Source organism: Micropterus salmoides, unplaced genomic scaffold (assembly GCF_014851395.1).
Source record: "Micropterus salmoides isolate LMB-PRFRI ecotype aquatic unplaced genomic scaffold, ASM1485139v1 Ms_hic_scaffold_13, whole genome shotgun sequence".
NCBI classification, from domain to species: domain Eukaryota; kingdom Metazoa; phylum Chordata; class Actinopteri; order Centrarchiformes; family Centrarchidae; genus Micropterus; species Micropterus salmoides.
In genome coordinates, this window is record NW_024040374.1 from 2,940,914 (window position 1) to 2,957,424 (window position 16,511).

General features: G+C 38.4%; 2 protein-coding genes across 2 annotated transcripts; one reads left to right on the forward strand and one right to left on the reverse strand.

Annotated features, from left to right (window-relative positions):
• Positions 1 to 171: 171 nt before the first annotated feature.
• bphl (biphenyl hydrolase like) lies at positions 172 to 3,913 on the reverse strand. The gene is made up of 7 exons (XM_038715067.1): positions 3,682 to 3,913; positions 1,809 to 1,912; positions 1,554 to 1,720; positions 1,247 to 1,400; positions 1,019 to 1,150; positions 551 to 674; positions 172 to 460 (listed from the first exon to the last, which is right to left on the reverse strand). The coding sequence occupies exons 1-7, from the start codon at positions 3,762 to 3,764 to the stop codon at positions 370 to 372; spliced, it is 855 nt and encodes a 284-aa protein (XP_038570995.1). The 5' UTR covers positions 3,765 to 3,913; the 3' UTR covers positions 172 to 369.
• A 1,930-nt stretch (positions 3,914 to 5,843) lies between these two features.
• On the forward strand, positions 5,844 to 16,345 carry LOC119900276 (dual specificity protein phosphatase 22-B-like). Its single transcript, XM_038715069.1, has 7 exons — positions 5,844 to 6,779; positions 6,878 to 6,911; positions 8,887 to 8,969; positions 11,478 to 11,527; positions 11,679 to 11,753; positions 12,374 to 12,545; positions 13,680 to 16,345. Exons 1-7 carry the CDS (start codon positions 6,759 to 6,761, stop codon positions 13,818 to 13,820), a joined length of 576 nt encoding a protein of 191 aa, XP_038570997.1. The 5' UTR covers positions 5,844 to 6,758; the 3' UTR covers positions 13,821 to 16,345.
• Positions 16,346 to 16,511: the final 166 nt, after the last annotated feature.

A 16,511-nucleotide genomic window follows, 5' to 3' on the forward strand; every position in this document is an offset into this window, starting at 1 on the left:
GACCATAGACTGTGAATGTTACCATATATATTTTTTTTTTACCATATTCACTCACTGTAGGCCTGCTGTTTGAATTAAACATTAAATATAAATGACCACTTATAGTAAAGGGCTTATAAGTTGTAAGTAACGACTTAATGACTTTATGCTTAGTGAGGAGTGACCCATCACTTACTTCAGAAAATATTTAATTATAGAACAAAATAACATTGAGATAAAGAAAGTACAATATACAGTAATTGATAAACAAGGTTAAATAATTGAATTTCTTAGTGGAAATATTTGCAATAAACTAGACTATTAGTCAGTCTGTTTTGTTTTTTTCTTCACAAAATGATCAGTCGTTATTTCACCGTGTTAATTGATGCTTCAATCATCCAGAAAGTCTTCCACCAGTTTGTTGAATTCAGCAGCATATCTCAGGTGGAGATTGTGTTTGCCCTCTGGCATCAGGTGTAATCTACATTTGGGACAAAAATAAAAGGGTATACACATGTCACACGTGTCATTGTAATACTGCTGTTGTTTAACTCTGTGTGTGTGGTCTCACCGCGATCCCTTGATGTGTTCGAGGAGACACTGTGGGTGGAAGCTGGGCACCATGGGGTCTTTCTCTCCATGAATGATGAGGGTTGGACAGCTGATGTGGGGCAGAAGCTCCATGCAGATACTCCCTGACCAGAGGAGCTTACATTTAACATTTTGGCTTTACTCTTTTCAGCTGACATTTATTTGAATGCCACAAACTTCAGGAGCATGTCAAACAAATTTCCTTGTGTATAAATGTCTCTTGTGGCAGAAATAAATTCCATCAGTCTTGTGTTTCTTCTTACTACACATCCCCACATCCTCTATGTAAAACACTATAAACACAGTATTTATATATTTTACTTTATACCAACATCAATCTCCAAACACCTCCCCTCCACCTCCTCATTTTATCATTTGTGATGGTTTTCAGTTTTAGATTGCTCAGATTCCCTTGTGTAATGAGTCTGTAACAACACGAATTCAGTACCTTCTGGTCTTTTTGCAAAATGTGCGACCCCATCCACCCAGGCCTCCCAGGTTTTAGCAAAGACTTCTGCTCCATACACCTCCTCCATGGGCTGCCTCATCCTCGCACTCCACTTGGAGACATCACGCACCGCTACGTGTTTCCACAGAAATCCAAGCACACACAAAGACAAAGTTAAGTGACTGCACTGGCAGTTACCCAAGACAGTGATAAGTAGAGTAAGAGTACCATCGTAAAGCTCAAGGTCGTGCTGGGAAATAAAGGCATTGGATCCCCATACAACCATCTTGCCGATCAGATCGGGGTTCTTCGCTGCTGCAATCAGAGCTGTGATTCCTCCGTCACTCCACCCAAGCAGAGAGAACTTGCTAAAGCCTAATGCCTGCCAATAAAATGAAAAATACTACCACTAACAAAGTGTATATTGTCTAAAATGCAACAAATGAACTAAATAATAAACATGCAGATGTCAATAAGCTTCCAGCACTTTGTAAACTATGCAGTTTAGTCTGGTAAATCATTAGACTGTTTAGACCTTCATCAGATCGACTGCATCCTTTGCATCCCTCTCAAAGAATTCAGGGGGGAAGTCTCTGTCTGGAGGGCGGGATTGTCCATAACCACGGGGGTCCCAGCCCACTACAGTGAAGCGTTCCTTATTCAGAGACTTCAGCTGAGGTCCGAAATCAGTCCGAGTGCTTCCTGTGGGCAAAGAGACCAGGTTTTCACAAGCTCAGAGGATGTATTCATATAGGACGTGAGACAGACATGACTGTATTGTTGTATTTACCCAGAGCGCCAGGAATCAACAGCACAGCGTGTTTCCCTCTGCCTGTCTGCTCGTAGTACAGATCCACTCCATTAACATGCTGCCTGCCTGAGGCCACTGAAGAGCTGCAGGGAAGCAGACAGGTACACTTTGGCTGCAATGCTCATAGTGATGGAAAAGAATAGATCTCTCTATTGAACAGCACTGGTTTTCATTTGACAGCCACAGTAAAACCAAATATGTTTGATCTTATCTTTAATACAGTTGCAGCAATCATATTTGGGGCGGTTGTGGCTCAGTAGGTAGGTAATCAGAAGGTTGGTGGTTCGATCCCCGGCTCTTCCAGTCTGCATGTTGAAGTGTCTGATCCCCTAATTGCTCCCTGTGCTGTTGCTGTGTGAGTGTGTGTCAATGCTTAGTTTTTGTTTCTGATGAGCAGTTGGCACCTTGCATGGCAGCCCTTGTCATCAGTGTAGGAATGTGTGAATGTGGTGAATGTAACATGTAGTGTAAAGCACTTTCAGTGGTCAGACGACTCCACTTACCATACAGTACAGCAATAATACCATGAAAACGCTGTATCTTTGTTGTGAGACACAAGAGCATGTATCACCTTCTCTGCAGAGAAGGTGATACATGCTCAACACCATGATCCCAATAGCCCTCAATATCATTTTCACCGAATCTTGATGTATGACTTTATTGTATCTTTGTTCTTTGTACTAGCTGGTGCATTGTTACAGCTATTTCCTTGGATTAATGTAAATGTACTGTTATTTTGTCATTTGTTTCTGTACTCACAGCTTGTGGCAATTTCACAGTTTGCACCTCCAGGTCATTGACCTGCTGTTGAACATGACTCAGGCTGTGAGGAGGGCCTCTGTACTTTGATACACTAACACTTTAGTAAAACATGAAGCTACACTGACAATGATTGCTTTGCTGACTGATTTGATGGCGTGCCACCAGTTACAAAAAAGTCAGGCAGGAAAATGCTTCAGTTTAAAAGCAATCTTGTGGAATTGTAGGTATTGTGCAGGTGCTCAAAAACTCTTGAAATATAAGATCCTGAAGGATTTTAGTGGTCTTGCAGGAAATGTTAATGTTTCCTACAGGGAAATTCACTGTCCTCCATTTTCCCAGATAGAAAAAGTTGTTAATTCAACACAGAGTTATGCTATTTTGAATCAACTTTTTTTTTTTTTTTACAGCGGTCACAATTTCAGTGTTAAAATGTATTTATATACCTCCATCATTTAAGCTTATGCATGATCAAATGAACCATTGAAAAACAAATCTGTGGGTATATATTTTAAGATTTTTGGGCCCTTTTTCTTTCATATTTGGATAATTTCCCATTGTAGATTTACCCAATTGCAGAGGGAATGTTGCATATGGTTTCTGCTCCAAAAGGTTTATCACCTTCGTGTGGTTAATACTTCAATTTTATGGATGTTTTAAATGCTTTTTATTCATTTTTAAATATAAAATTTGACATTGTAGGGACGCCAATTAAAAAGAACCCATATCTTTATAGGTAAAGCAGGTACAAAATTACCTCAATAATAATAATAATAATAATAATAATAATAATAATAATCCTACCACCATCATTTACAGCGATACAAGAGGACACGGTGCGTTTCCTTATAAATTATAAACATTTTAGCAATATTATTTCGTGCACACTTTTTGTGGTGCACTTCCTGGACATACAACGCCATCTAGTGGATTTAAATCAAATAAACCTTTCTGCAAAAATCACGAAAATGTTACTAAAAGCAGGGCAGACATTTCCTGTTCCGTGACTGCGGCACTCCGTGGTTACAGCAAATTTGAAAGAATTTGCTTATGAACATGCAAATATCACAGTTAACATAGTGCAGATAGTTACCAGTACGGCTGGATCGCTGTTATGGCTCTATTCATGACAGTTCTGCATTTGAAGAAACGTCCTCCGAGTAAAACCAACGTCATTTCTCAGACGTCCACACACAGGTCTATTTCGTGTGGTTAAAGATTGAACAAAGTTTGTTTCTTTCAAAGTATCTTTCTGACTGCAGATCAGTATAATCCTGCACTGCACGTTTTTTAGGGGGTCCAGGAAGCTGCAGTCAGTTTGGCACTTTCAACACTGTCTTTATTGACACATTTACAGCGAAAGTACGAAAACGCACAGAAACTCAACCCTTACGTGAAGGTTTTAATTCACTATAATAAGGTTTTAATTCACTATAATAAGGTTTTAATTCACTATAATAAGTATAATGTTTCAGTAACATTATTTCACAGATCCCATGATTTCGCAAATTATTTCCGAGGGAGTTTCCTTGTATGTTCTTGGGAAAAAGGAAAAAAGAGACAATGTGATACAGTTAGGCCTATGGTGTTCAGTAGTATTTACTTTCCAGAGGAATTTCCCTTTTGGTAAAGTTTCTTAAATTAATTCATTAGTCATGTAATTTTGGAAACCTCATATCTTTTAAGTTTGGGGTTTTTTGCATGTTCAGTCACCTGCAGTGCATTGTCTAGACCAGGCTACACAAGCAAATAAGTGAAATTGATTTACTGGAAATGTAACAGTAGGACCCTTCCCCCATTTTACACATTACTTGTAGGTCTATACCAAGTTAAAGTACAGTTAGACTATCTTTGCTTCCCTGAAAAATTAGGAAACTATGGGACCTGTGATAAATGGCTTTTATTTTATATGAGCTATATGTAAAAATATGGGCTATTTGTTTGCCAAAATGTCATTCGCAGACAAAGAAATGTATTTCTACTCTATATTGACATGACTTATTGGAGAGTTTAAACACCCATTTAGACCTGTTGTGAACAAACTATGATAAAACTCCTATAAAGTAGCCTACAGAGATTCTGTATAGAGAAAGTAAATTATATAACCGTGAACTGCATAGTTCAGAGTCAAATGCTAATGTCAATATGGTAAGATGTTCACAATGTCCATGCTGATGTTTATCTGGTATACTTTCACCATTTGCCCGTAAACACAAAGTACAGCTGATCATGGCATTAATCCAGTTTTAAATCACAGTAATAAACAAAGTCAAACTTCGACCTCATGATGGCACTAGATGAGGAGAGGACCACCAAAGTTATTACACCACATCCTGATGGGGACATGAATGTCTGTGTCAGATTTCATGATGAACCTCAACCTCATGGTGGCGCTAGAGTAAAAGTCAGAGGACCACCAAGGTCAGCAGGCTTTTCATTCATAGCAGTCCAACAGTGATTTAGATATTCAGACTGTTATCAGACGCTGCCAAAACACCAAATGTTCTCTGGCTCCAGCTTCTTAAATGTGAGGATCTACTGTTTTTATTTTATTTTATATCACTCTAAACTGAATGTTTTGAGGTTTTGGGCTGTTGGTCGTACAAAACAAGGCATTCAAGGACATCAACTTGGGTTCTGGGAAGTTGCAGTAGGCATTTTTCATTACGTTCTAGCGTTTAATAGACTGACCGATTAATCAATAAATCTAGGAATAACTGTCTATAAGGACTTTACAGTTTGGTGCTGTTTTGTTGTAGCAGAGTTAGCATTATTATCTGATAGGTGTAACAAACAACCAACTGGCATCAAACTTGAAAGTTACTCTTGAATTTAAAGTTAAAACCTCCTCTTTTCTTTTTAATCATCAATATCTCACATCCTTTAGTGTCTGTGCAGCAGAGCCCCCACTCCCTCGTCCTACACACACACAAAGACACACAGACATACACCTACACACACACACACACAGTGATGCTCTAACGAAGGTGTTTTTTTAATACACAATCTATTCAAAAAAGCCCTTGTGTCTGATGAGTGACGTGTCTGTTTATCAATGGGTTTGAGATCTAGTTCTCAAGCAGCTTTTTGTAAACGCCTCCACTCTCCTCTGCCTGTCAGAGCGTCTGAGCTGTGCCACACACTGAACCACACACAGGAACACAAGACAAGACAACAAAGCTGGGCTAAAAATACCTCGATCTGCTCAGAGCGATGTGTTGAAGGAGTAGCAGAGTTTACTGGAAATACAGTTACTAAAAGTCCACTGAGCATCAACACATGAGTTAAAGCTGCTGAAAACATGCTTTGAAATCTGAAGTACTTCTCTATAAAAGAAAATATTCATCATTACACGTGCAACAATCAAAGTTAAAGTTGGAAAAGAACACATAGTTATTATTTATTATTAGTGCAGTACTCAAAAGACCCAGCAAATCTGCTTCATCCGGACTGTGTAAGACTGGTGTGATCAGCTGTCATCGCATTTTGATATTGAAATATTGCTAAATACTGATTGGTGTGACATCAGTTGTTTTCTAACCTCTTCCTGCCCACTTCAAACCATCAAGAATGAATCAATGTGAAATGAAAAATACAGAAAATCCTTAAATGAAATAACAGAAACTGCTATTTTTCAGGGCCTATACGCTAAATGGGGAAATACTTCCAATCCCTTACACCTCGAGACTATAGTATAATTGAGACTTATTACAGGTGACATGTATTTTGAGTCTCATCAAGTTCTCCTTGTACGGTATAATACCTCTGCAGATAGTGATAGCTAGGCGTGACCCGCTGTTGGATCTGTTGTCAACTGACCGCTGTCCCTCAACCATCTTTGTCTGGCTGGTATGTGCCTATCCACGGTCCCATGACACACTCCTGGTCTAAATATAAATATCCAAGCAGGGTGTTCTACTGCTAAGGTCACATTACGTCATCCCAAGCAGCATATTCTCAATCAAGTAGCACTCAGGGCATGTGCTTCGGATTGTGTCGCAGTCTTTATTCTATCCTGGGTCACATCAGGGGTTGTTTGAAAGTGACATGACACAGTAACAGCTGGTGATTGATTGTCTTCCTGCGGAGAGGGCTCAAGTTTAAAAACCTGGTGAAAAATCCTTATTGTGTGCTAAACTTGATGTGCTTCTCTTGAGACTTTTGGCTGACATGGGTAATGGAATTAACAAGGTACAGTATCAAAATACCTGTCATACTTAAATACATACATACATACATCCTTGTTGTACTTTTATACAACCTCTGCGTCAATTTCTAACTTCCTTCAGGTCCTGCCTAATCTTTACCTCGGAAATATCAAAGGTAAGATGCCCTGCCTCTTGTCATTTGAGTGAAGAATTGATTTATTTTCAGGATAATGTAGTATGTTTCAGTTCCTCATACGGAGGGGCATGTGGTGAGATACTACACTGAGCTCAGTTTCTATAGAGTGGAGAGGTCACAGTGTACAGCAGAATGATTTAAGGAGCGTATGAAAAAAAAACTATTACACTGTGCTTTTTGCTTCTATGCATGTGTGCGGGGGTTGGTGTGTAACTCTCTGTCAGCAGCTGGAGGAAGGCCGCGAGAGGGTTAGTGTAGGAGGGGGTGCCCCGAGACATGGGGGTGTCCCTGGTGTGAACTGTATTCCACATCTTTCCATAAAGCAGTAAATGCAGTCATTAGGTTGCTTTTTTATCTGTGCACACATGAAATGGTGACCACACAGGACATGTCTTCAAAATGTGGAGCACTTTTTGTAGAAAACACATTCAGGGAACCGCCGTCGAATAGGAAATCTTACTTCATGTTACCCAGGCTTTTGATCTTCTATTATCCATTTTGCATGGCACATTTGATAACATCTCAAAATTTTATCTCTGTACAACAGCAAGTGTGAGCAAGTATGAGGAAGTCTAAAACTATGTAAGACCTAAACAGTGTCAGCCAACTTGTCCTGCCCTATACAGGTGGGCCTTTTTAGGCAAAAAATAAAAACGTAAACATCCCTATCACAGAACCCATATAATACCTAGAAAGACAGTTTTCTGCAGTATCTACCAGCAAATATGTTTTGTCAGCTTTCTTGGATGTGAAAACAAACTAATAAAATATATTAAACTAATTCACCAGTTCATAGATTTTATGTGTGATTTAAAGGTAGCTTTTCCACACCAAATTCCATTTGCGTTAAAAGCTGAAATGACCGTTACTGCTGCTCTCCTTACAGTTACATTAGCTTTAGCAGGAGTTCAGTGTTAGCTGGGTTTTATTCTGTACTATGGTTGGATTTAGCCACTGCCTCAATTTCCTATGTGGAATTTAACTCAGTCAGTTTATCAAAAAGGATATTTTACAGATAACTGCTAGGAAAATAACAATAAGTAAATTCTGTTTTAGTTTTAACAGAGGCTCACCAGCTAATGTCGCTTGGTGCAGTTCTCTTGTTCTCTCTTGTTGGCTGTTTGTTTTTATCTTCTTTTTATAGTTCCTGCTAATTTTACATGCTGTTTTCACATAAATTACCCATCTGGCATAATCATTTTATATGGTAAACAGATGCCAAAAAGTCAGATTCCATAACTCACTTTTGACCAAATATATATTGACTGTGTTTCAGCTTTCTAGGGTAGTGTCACTGGTCTGTGCTCAGCAGAAATAAACTTCTCTGTTACCAGCTTTAATGTTGTATCAGCACCTTGACACCAAATAAAAATATTTATTCCATGACCAACACTGACTTACAGTGTTAAGTCACATAATCAGATTATGTTTCCTTTTCAAGTATCCTAAGGATTGGTATTAAGTACTAATATATTTATCTATTTATATTGTAAGCAGTTTTTTTTTTGCATCACAATGCGTGAGATTGGGGTTAGTTCAATTGATCTGGCTGGCAGGAGGGTTCAGTACAGACTCATCTTAGTCTTGTATAGGTGGCATCAGCATCCTGCAAACTTGCAAAGCATGAGAAAAAGTGCTCAAGACACATCTGTCCAAGGTAGAAAACATTTGGCTTCCTTTTAAAGAACAAAATTTGATTAGAAGAATTACTGTTTCTTGCTTTTGGCCCAAGCTGCTGCACTGTTTTAGAAACACTGGTTTTCCGGTTTTTCTTTCAGTTCAAAACAAGAGCAACACTTTTAAGCCATAAGGCCACATTTGCTTGGGAGATAATAGAGGAGGGGGGTTGTTGTTGGGTAAAAAATGCTTAATTTAGGTTGGACCTTACGTGGGGCGATTTGTGATTGGATGGAAAGAACATTTGAGATTTCACGATTTTCTTTGTGGTCCACAGATGCACGAGACAAGGAGCTTTTGGCACAGCACAACATCACCCACATCCTGTCCATCCATGACACAGCTGCACCCATCCTGGAGGTGAGCTGTCTTATCTGTGTCTTATATCGGCCCATGTGACCCTCCCCAGCATTAATTCGGCCATGAAGTACACAACCTCCCTGGAGCTCACCACCATTGTTTTCCCCCCTCAGTGTCCCTGCTGCTCGGTACTCGTTCTGAAAGTGTTCAATGTTGGCAGCAGACCTGAGATGCCACACAGCCTTTTTCTGACTAAAATTTCTTCATTAGGGCTGTATCTAACAAATGATCAAATTGAGTGTCGGTTCATCTGTTCAATGCATTGATTAGTTGTTTAGACTCAATGTCCACCACAATTTCCCAAAACCCAAGGTGACTTCACACATTTGAGAAGCTGGAACAGCATAATATTTCTTAGAAAATGTCTTAAACAATTGATCTTTTGATCAATTACTTAATCTATCGAATGACTAATTGATTAATCATCTAATTGTTTCAGGTCTAATCTTCACGACCCCCTTGTTCCTCTGTGGTATCATCTTCAACAATCTATTTATTATTGTTAGTTGTGTTATGAAAAGGTAAATACAAAGAACAAAGGGTGTTAGGTAATATCCTTTACACAAAAGTCCAATTTTTTATCAAAGGCTGTTGAAATAGACCACTTCAATTGGTGTGAAAGTCAGATGTTCTTATTTTCAATTCCTTTTGTCTTGTATCAGTCAAGACCTGGAATTCACCAAGTTTCACCAAGTAAGCAGTCTTCTATTGACTGTGATGCCTCAATATTGTGTGGGATCCCAGTGAATATCTGAAAATTTGTATGTTGTTTTCAGTTTGTTATGCAGCTGTGATGCAGATGCAAGTGATTATTCTGGAAGATACATTTCACACAAGATGCTTTTAGCTCAGCAGCTTGAAGTCCATAAACTCTTGAAAGTGGAACTACATTAAAAAAGGTTTCTGGCTTTTCATGGCTGCATATAGATGGTTGTGATTTGTGTATGAAAGAGCGGGAAAGGCGTTTTTCTTGTGTGTACGTGAGCATGATAATGTGAGAAGGAGAGAAAGAGGTGATCTTACTGTGAGAACCTAGTCGGTTGAAAGTAGAAATTTGCTCATTGATTTCCATTTGCTAACCGATGTGAGGCTAGACCTTTTCTACAACTGCATCTGTTATTAGAGAAATTTAGTCGTTTTAATTTAGCTGAGACATTATCCTGTTAATAATAATTAATGATCCATTTGAATTTAATTGTCGTTTTATTAGAGTGACATTTTCCTCTCTCCGTCTCCGTCTCAGAGTCCATTTGAGTTGTTTTTGAAAATCTTGATCTTCAGTGTCCGCTTTCACAACTTTCATCTTTTCTTGTTGAAAGCGAGCATGAAAAGTGCTCAGAGATTTCTGTACACTTTCTCCATACACCATGTATGTTTCATGAAGAGAAACAGCAACTTGTATTACAGTATCACTACCCAAACTGGTCAACCACCAAAACTTTTAAAATGGTTTTGGACTTGAAATTATGTCTGACTCCCTGCACTGTGCTGCCCTTCCCTCTCCAGCTCATTAATCCTAGCAGCTGGACAAATCTTTGATCTTGTTTGTAGGATTGTTCTCGCATGTATATGGACGACACAGCTTTTTGAGTTCTGTGACAAAACGATGACTCAGGTCTGTTTTACCATGTGTAGCCCAAATGGCCAGATGGGATGGTTTATTTGCATACCTAACAGTCAAACTGCTGACTGATTGATTTCTTGGAAGACAGCATGATGGTTCCTGAGAGAGGAAGGTAGAATTTGCAACCACCAAGTCTCTAAGGTCGGCTGTGCCATTTACTGTACAGTATTTAGCTCTAATTAACATATTGCAAAATAAAAACGAAGAGGTCAGTTTTGTGGAATAAAATCTGAGCCTCCAAATGCCTTTTTGCAAGTGAAAAAATAAATGTATGCACCCACAATTTGCATGCAGATTGTTTGGAAGTGTATTCATGCTTTCTGTCGGCCTGGGTTTGATTTTTTAAATCGCTGACTCATGGTCATAAGAGCAATGGTGCAAAGATAAGAGGACTTTCGTCAGAAATCAGAATTTACAAGTTACGTGCTCCTTCAATGTGTCCATGTCTATTAGTGTTTAAGTGTGAGTGTTGCAACAGTTTGTCTGTGGTTGGGGTGTGCGAACTAACCTGTCTGGAGCACTTCCAGAGTTCAGTGTGTCCCAGAGGGCTCAGGGGTTTTTGCAGCGGTGCAGTCATAACGGGACAAGGTAGTTTCTGTCCACTGCATGTACCATCAGCTGCCAGGTGCACAGTACACAAAACACACAAATAGACACACACACGCAAACATCGTTTTGTCATGACCTGTCATACCAGCAGGGTCAGAGGGGCAAGGTTTCAGGGGCCGTCCCACACACCGAAAAACAGGAAGTGTGTTAGACCCAGAGTTGAAACAGATGACCGGACTGGATAGAAATACTTGTTATAATTTGTGAGCTGTTATACATTAATTAATTCATTATCTGCAGAAAAATGTCTAAATGTCCCCCCCTTCACCATCTAGGACATGACGTACCTGTGTATATCTGCTGCTGACCACTCTAAACAAAACCTGTGAGTACCTATATGGTATATACCAAATGCAGTATTTATATATGAGGTCCACTATGTTTAAAAGTTTTTCAATATTGACTAGATTGACCTTCTGATGAGCTGCAGCAAGGGCAATTTTAATTCAGTGTGTTTAACGTGATGCTTTTCCCAGGACTCAGTACTTCAGAGACAGCATCATGTTTATCCACGAGTCCCGACTCAAAGGAGAGGGCTGCCTTGTCCACTGGTGAGTGAAAATAAATCATGAAAATTGTTTGGTTTGTTCCTTACGTATTAATTAATCTTAAAATAACATGGTTGATTGATCAAACAGGACTTACTTAAGTTAAAGGGATTTTCATCCTTATTTTCTATAAATAATTTTAATAAAATAGTTTTATGTCTTGTTTTAACTGCACTTCATTATTTACTGCATAGTACTCCTATTTTTTGATTTAAAAATTGATTACATTGAGTCAAAATATACTGTACAACAGAGTAAATCATATGAAACTGGTAACATTTGCATTTGAGGATGTTGAAAGGAAGATACATAAATATGAGTTTCTTTTTGTTTAGAACGATGAGTATTTGCCTCAAGATATTTACTGACTGGACATCCTCATAATTTAGTTTTCATTTTCAACCACATCACTGTTGCCAAACCTGGCAAAATTCTGTTTTATGCTTTCATTGTAAATTTCATTACCTTTCATCTTTTCTCATATCAAACAAGCAAAATCAAGCATTTAACCACAGCTTAAGGAAAAGGGGGTTTCACTTCTTTGTACACTAAACAAGAGAATCTGAAAATGTGATCATTACTACAGCTACAGCTAGCATCATGCTGTGATGCCCTACGCTCAGTGTTGCAGGAGTGTCCCGCAGTGTGACTCTGGTGGTGGCTTACATCATGACCGTGACGGGCCGCGGCTGGGTGGAGGCTCTGGCGGCGGTGAGGGTGGCTCGGCCGTGTGCAGGGCCAAACCTGGGCTTCCTGCGTCAGCTGGAGGAGTTTGAAAACACAGAACTGACAGAAGTGAGTGCCACCCCGCTGATCTCACTTATGATCATTAAGGTTTCATGGATTTTCAGCAGTAGCAATTCACTGCATTTCTTGTTATTGCCTCTCTATTAGAAGTTTCTGGCAGACTCTGTTAACCATCAACATCCATGTGCATGGATACACATTCATATTGTGTATCCATGCACAAGAGATTCACAGGAAATGATGCAAACACATATTGGACTACAGAAGTCTGTGCAAGAGACAGCATCTGATCATGATTTCAGTATTACTGTGTTGGATGACATTGTTGACTGTCTACTTTATTAAAACAATGTGACATGATGAATGCTCTTGGCCAACGGTTTGATTAGGTGCTCTGTAAACTTATTCTGTTACATACTCGACAGAGTAGTTTACTACCAGGCTAAAAAGCAACATTTCACTGCCCTCTCTGGTTAAAAGTTTCAAACCTGTTTCAATTCTTTTTTATCGATAAGTAACAATTTTGGCCATTTTTGCCTTTTTATTTGACAGTTAACAGTGAAGAGGCAGACAGGAAGCAGTGGGAGAGAGAGGGGTGTGAGTTGAATCAAGCCGCGGACATTGTGGTTACATTATGCACCATGCACTGTAACCATTTAGCTACCGAGGCACTACAGCCGGTTTCGCTTCTGACCACACCATCACTGGGTGTGGTCAGAAGTGTGTGCTGTTGCACCTGTAACCACACCCACCAGTGATGTCACTGTGTACTGAGACACCCTCCACGTCGCTGCAGCAAGTTAAGAAGCTAAACAGCTGGAGGTCACCAAAAAACAAGGGGGACGGGGATGTTAGTCATTTTGAACTGAACATTGGTATCTATATAGCTATAAATATAATACCCCAAAACGTAAGGGTATGCTTGACATGAATTTTGGAGCTGTTCTGAATGGCCACACTGGAAAGGTGGGATGAAAGACAGACACCGTTCGACAATCTGAAGCATACTGACTCTAAAAAAAACACTTGCCCTTACCAACAGTAACCATAGTTGCCAAACAACAGGGACTTTAACAAGCCTCTTTTCCCCGAACTGGAAACACCCTCCATCCCTTTGATTCTGTCTCAGCTGTCTTTTATTCATCTCACTCACTTTTACTCTGCCCTCTGCTCCCCCTCCAGTATCGAGCCTGGTGGAAGGACCGATACGGGAAGAACTCGTTCAACGATGATGAGGAGATGGAAACCCTTTTAACCCAGAAATCTAACAGCAATTACACAACAACCAGGATCCCTCCTGCACTGGGCACAAGTGGCACCTGAAAAAAAATGTCTTCTCAGTGTCGTTTTGCCCTGAACTCGAGCAGCCGAAGGACTGTGGGCTTCTCCTTGGACCATTAAACCCACTAAGACCAGACCAGCTGTTTGAAAAAACTCCTGCCTTCATCAGCGATCCTGCAGAGAAATGCCTCAGCAGGAACAATTTCTGTATCGATATATGTTGAATCTCATGTTTGCAGAATTGCTACCTAGTCATGGGATGGGGGGATTTTTATGTCATTCTCTCACTCCCCCTTGTCATGACATGTCCTCAACACTAACTGTCAAAACAACATGCAAGGGCAGTCAAGCATGACACCAAGAAAATATGTACATGCAGTCCACAGTGTGAACACACATTTAGCAGTGTGCGCTCCCCCTGTCAGTTATGTTATGCTGTGTCTTCTACTATATGAGTATTACTTTCTATAACAGTGTGGAGCTAAAAAACACTGTCTCTTCCAGTAAAACAGTATCAGAAGCAATATTTATTTATTCACGCTGTTTTATTCCTTAATTACATTTTTAGTTAATTACATATCCATAAACCTGAGACTTAATTTGTCAAGTGAATATTTATTTATGTACTTGGTTCCCAACCTAGGGCCCCACAAAGGATTGGAAAGGCAGAAAATAAGCACGTTTTTTTAATGTTTCTTAATTTTAGGCATTTCATAAAACATTCAAATGAAAGAAGGTCTTTGGCTGAAATGGTCACAAGTGGGAGAAAAAGTATTTAGATCCTTTCCTCAATTAAAAGTAGCAATGCCAGAATGTAGGAAATACTCTAGTAATGCAAACACATTTAAAATCTTGATGCATTTGTGTATAGGCAGAATTTTAATATTGCTATTGGTTCTAACTGCTTTATATACTACTGCGTAGTTGAATCAATAAGAATTAATAATATTTTATAAGCTGATCTAAAGAAGTTACTTTAGCTATTAAATCAATGATGTGCAGATACTGAAGAGTATCTGACCATTTATAGTTCATAAATGTTCATATTTTTACTAATAACGTTTATTGGGATTGTTCTTATGTTAGGATTATTGTTATCGTCATTTTATAAATTGTGGTTTGTTTTCGATCAAGTTCTCTGCTTAATGTTGTTTTAATCTTGTTTTTGTGAAGCCATTTAGGCTATATCTCCGCATGAAATGTACTACACACATACAGTTACTATTTAAGTAAGTACAAACTTAAGTAAATGTATTTATAGTTACATCCCAGGACTGCAACTGATGACAGAAGTCAGACATTGCTTTATTTAATTCTACAGTACTTAAATAAATACATAATAAATACAGTTACTACTACATGTACAACCTTAAAACTTGAGTAAATGTATTTATAGTTTCTTTATTTAACTCTTCTTTAATACTACAGTATTAAAGTATATCTTACACGTTTATGTATCAATGATCCAATAAAATAATAAGGGTATTCTGCATAATAAGTTACTTTTTATACTTTAAGGCAAGACACTACAGCCCAAAACATTGTGTTTTTGTGCACTGGGCAGTTGTGAGATTTGGGGCTATTTTGCTTCCATAACATGTCAAAATACACTTTACCACTTTTTTCTCCAAAGGTTGGCATTAGATAATGCCTCTTTTGCATATTTAAACATAAAATGTCATTAATCTTGTAGGCCTATTACAAAAAATACATGTCTTTATGTAAGTGAAGTTTCAAGCTGATATCCATAAGTTTATCCACATTTTTAGCCTATTCACCTGTAGTGTCTCTTTTTAATTTTAAAATACATATGTTTAAAGGCCATTTCCTCAAAGTTAAATAGTTTTCTCATACTCTGAGCCACTACAGTTGCACTTTTCAGCTTTATCCCTCTTCTGAAGGTTCTTGCACATAATTATTCATTGACTAATTTATTGCTATAGGCCTAACCTATTTTCCTAAAAACATGGCAAAAATTGATTTTACTATGGCTGTTGAGGTTATTTTCTGGTTTATGGACTGATTAAAAGAGATTTTGACAACATTTGACTCTAATATGTTAACCAAATGAATCAAAACTTTATCCAGTGTTCCGATTTCTGTTCGGGAAATATATGCAAATCCCAGCACAGACCAGACAGACTGTACTTACACAATGCAAATCTGCATATTTAAACATACAATTTCTTACTTGTAACAAATAAATATTGTCTTAATGTAAGTAATCAACTGGAGAAGTTTCATGGTGACCTGTAGTGTCTGGCCTATAGGCTCCATTTGTTGCTGATAATTGTTACACTTAAGTACAGTTCCACTCAAGTAAATTGCTGGTAGCCTAATTACTTGGACTTAAATCTACATTTTATACTTCTACTTCACTACTTTTTAGTGAGAAATAGTCCTATTGTGCTTTGTGTTCCTCTACATTCACATGAAATCTAGTTAAAAATGACTTATGCTGCTACACAATATTGTATTAAATATTTAAAATTAACATTATTTCTTATAGGTGAATACATCAGTGATGATAACCACATATTGTATTATAGGCTATACATTCTTTATTACTACACCGGCAAGGGACAATACAGCAGAATAAATATTTTACTTTTAAAACTTTGAGCACGATTTCCTTTTTGTAGTACTTTTACTTAAGTAATAATCGGGAATGCAGGACTGCTGTACTTGTTACTGTGTAGCTACTGCCCAAAAGAGCATTCCTATTTTTTATCA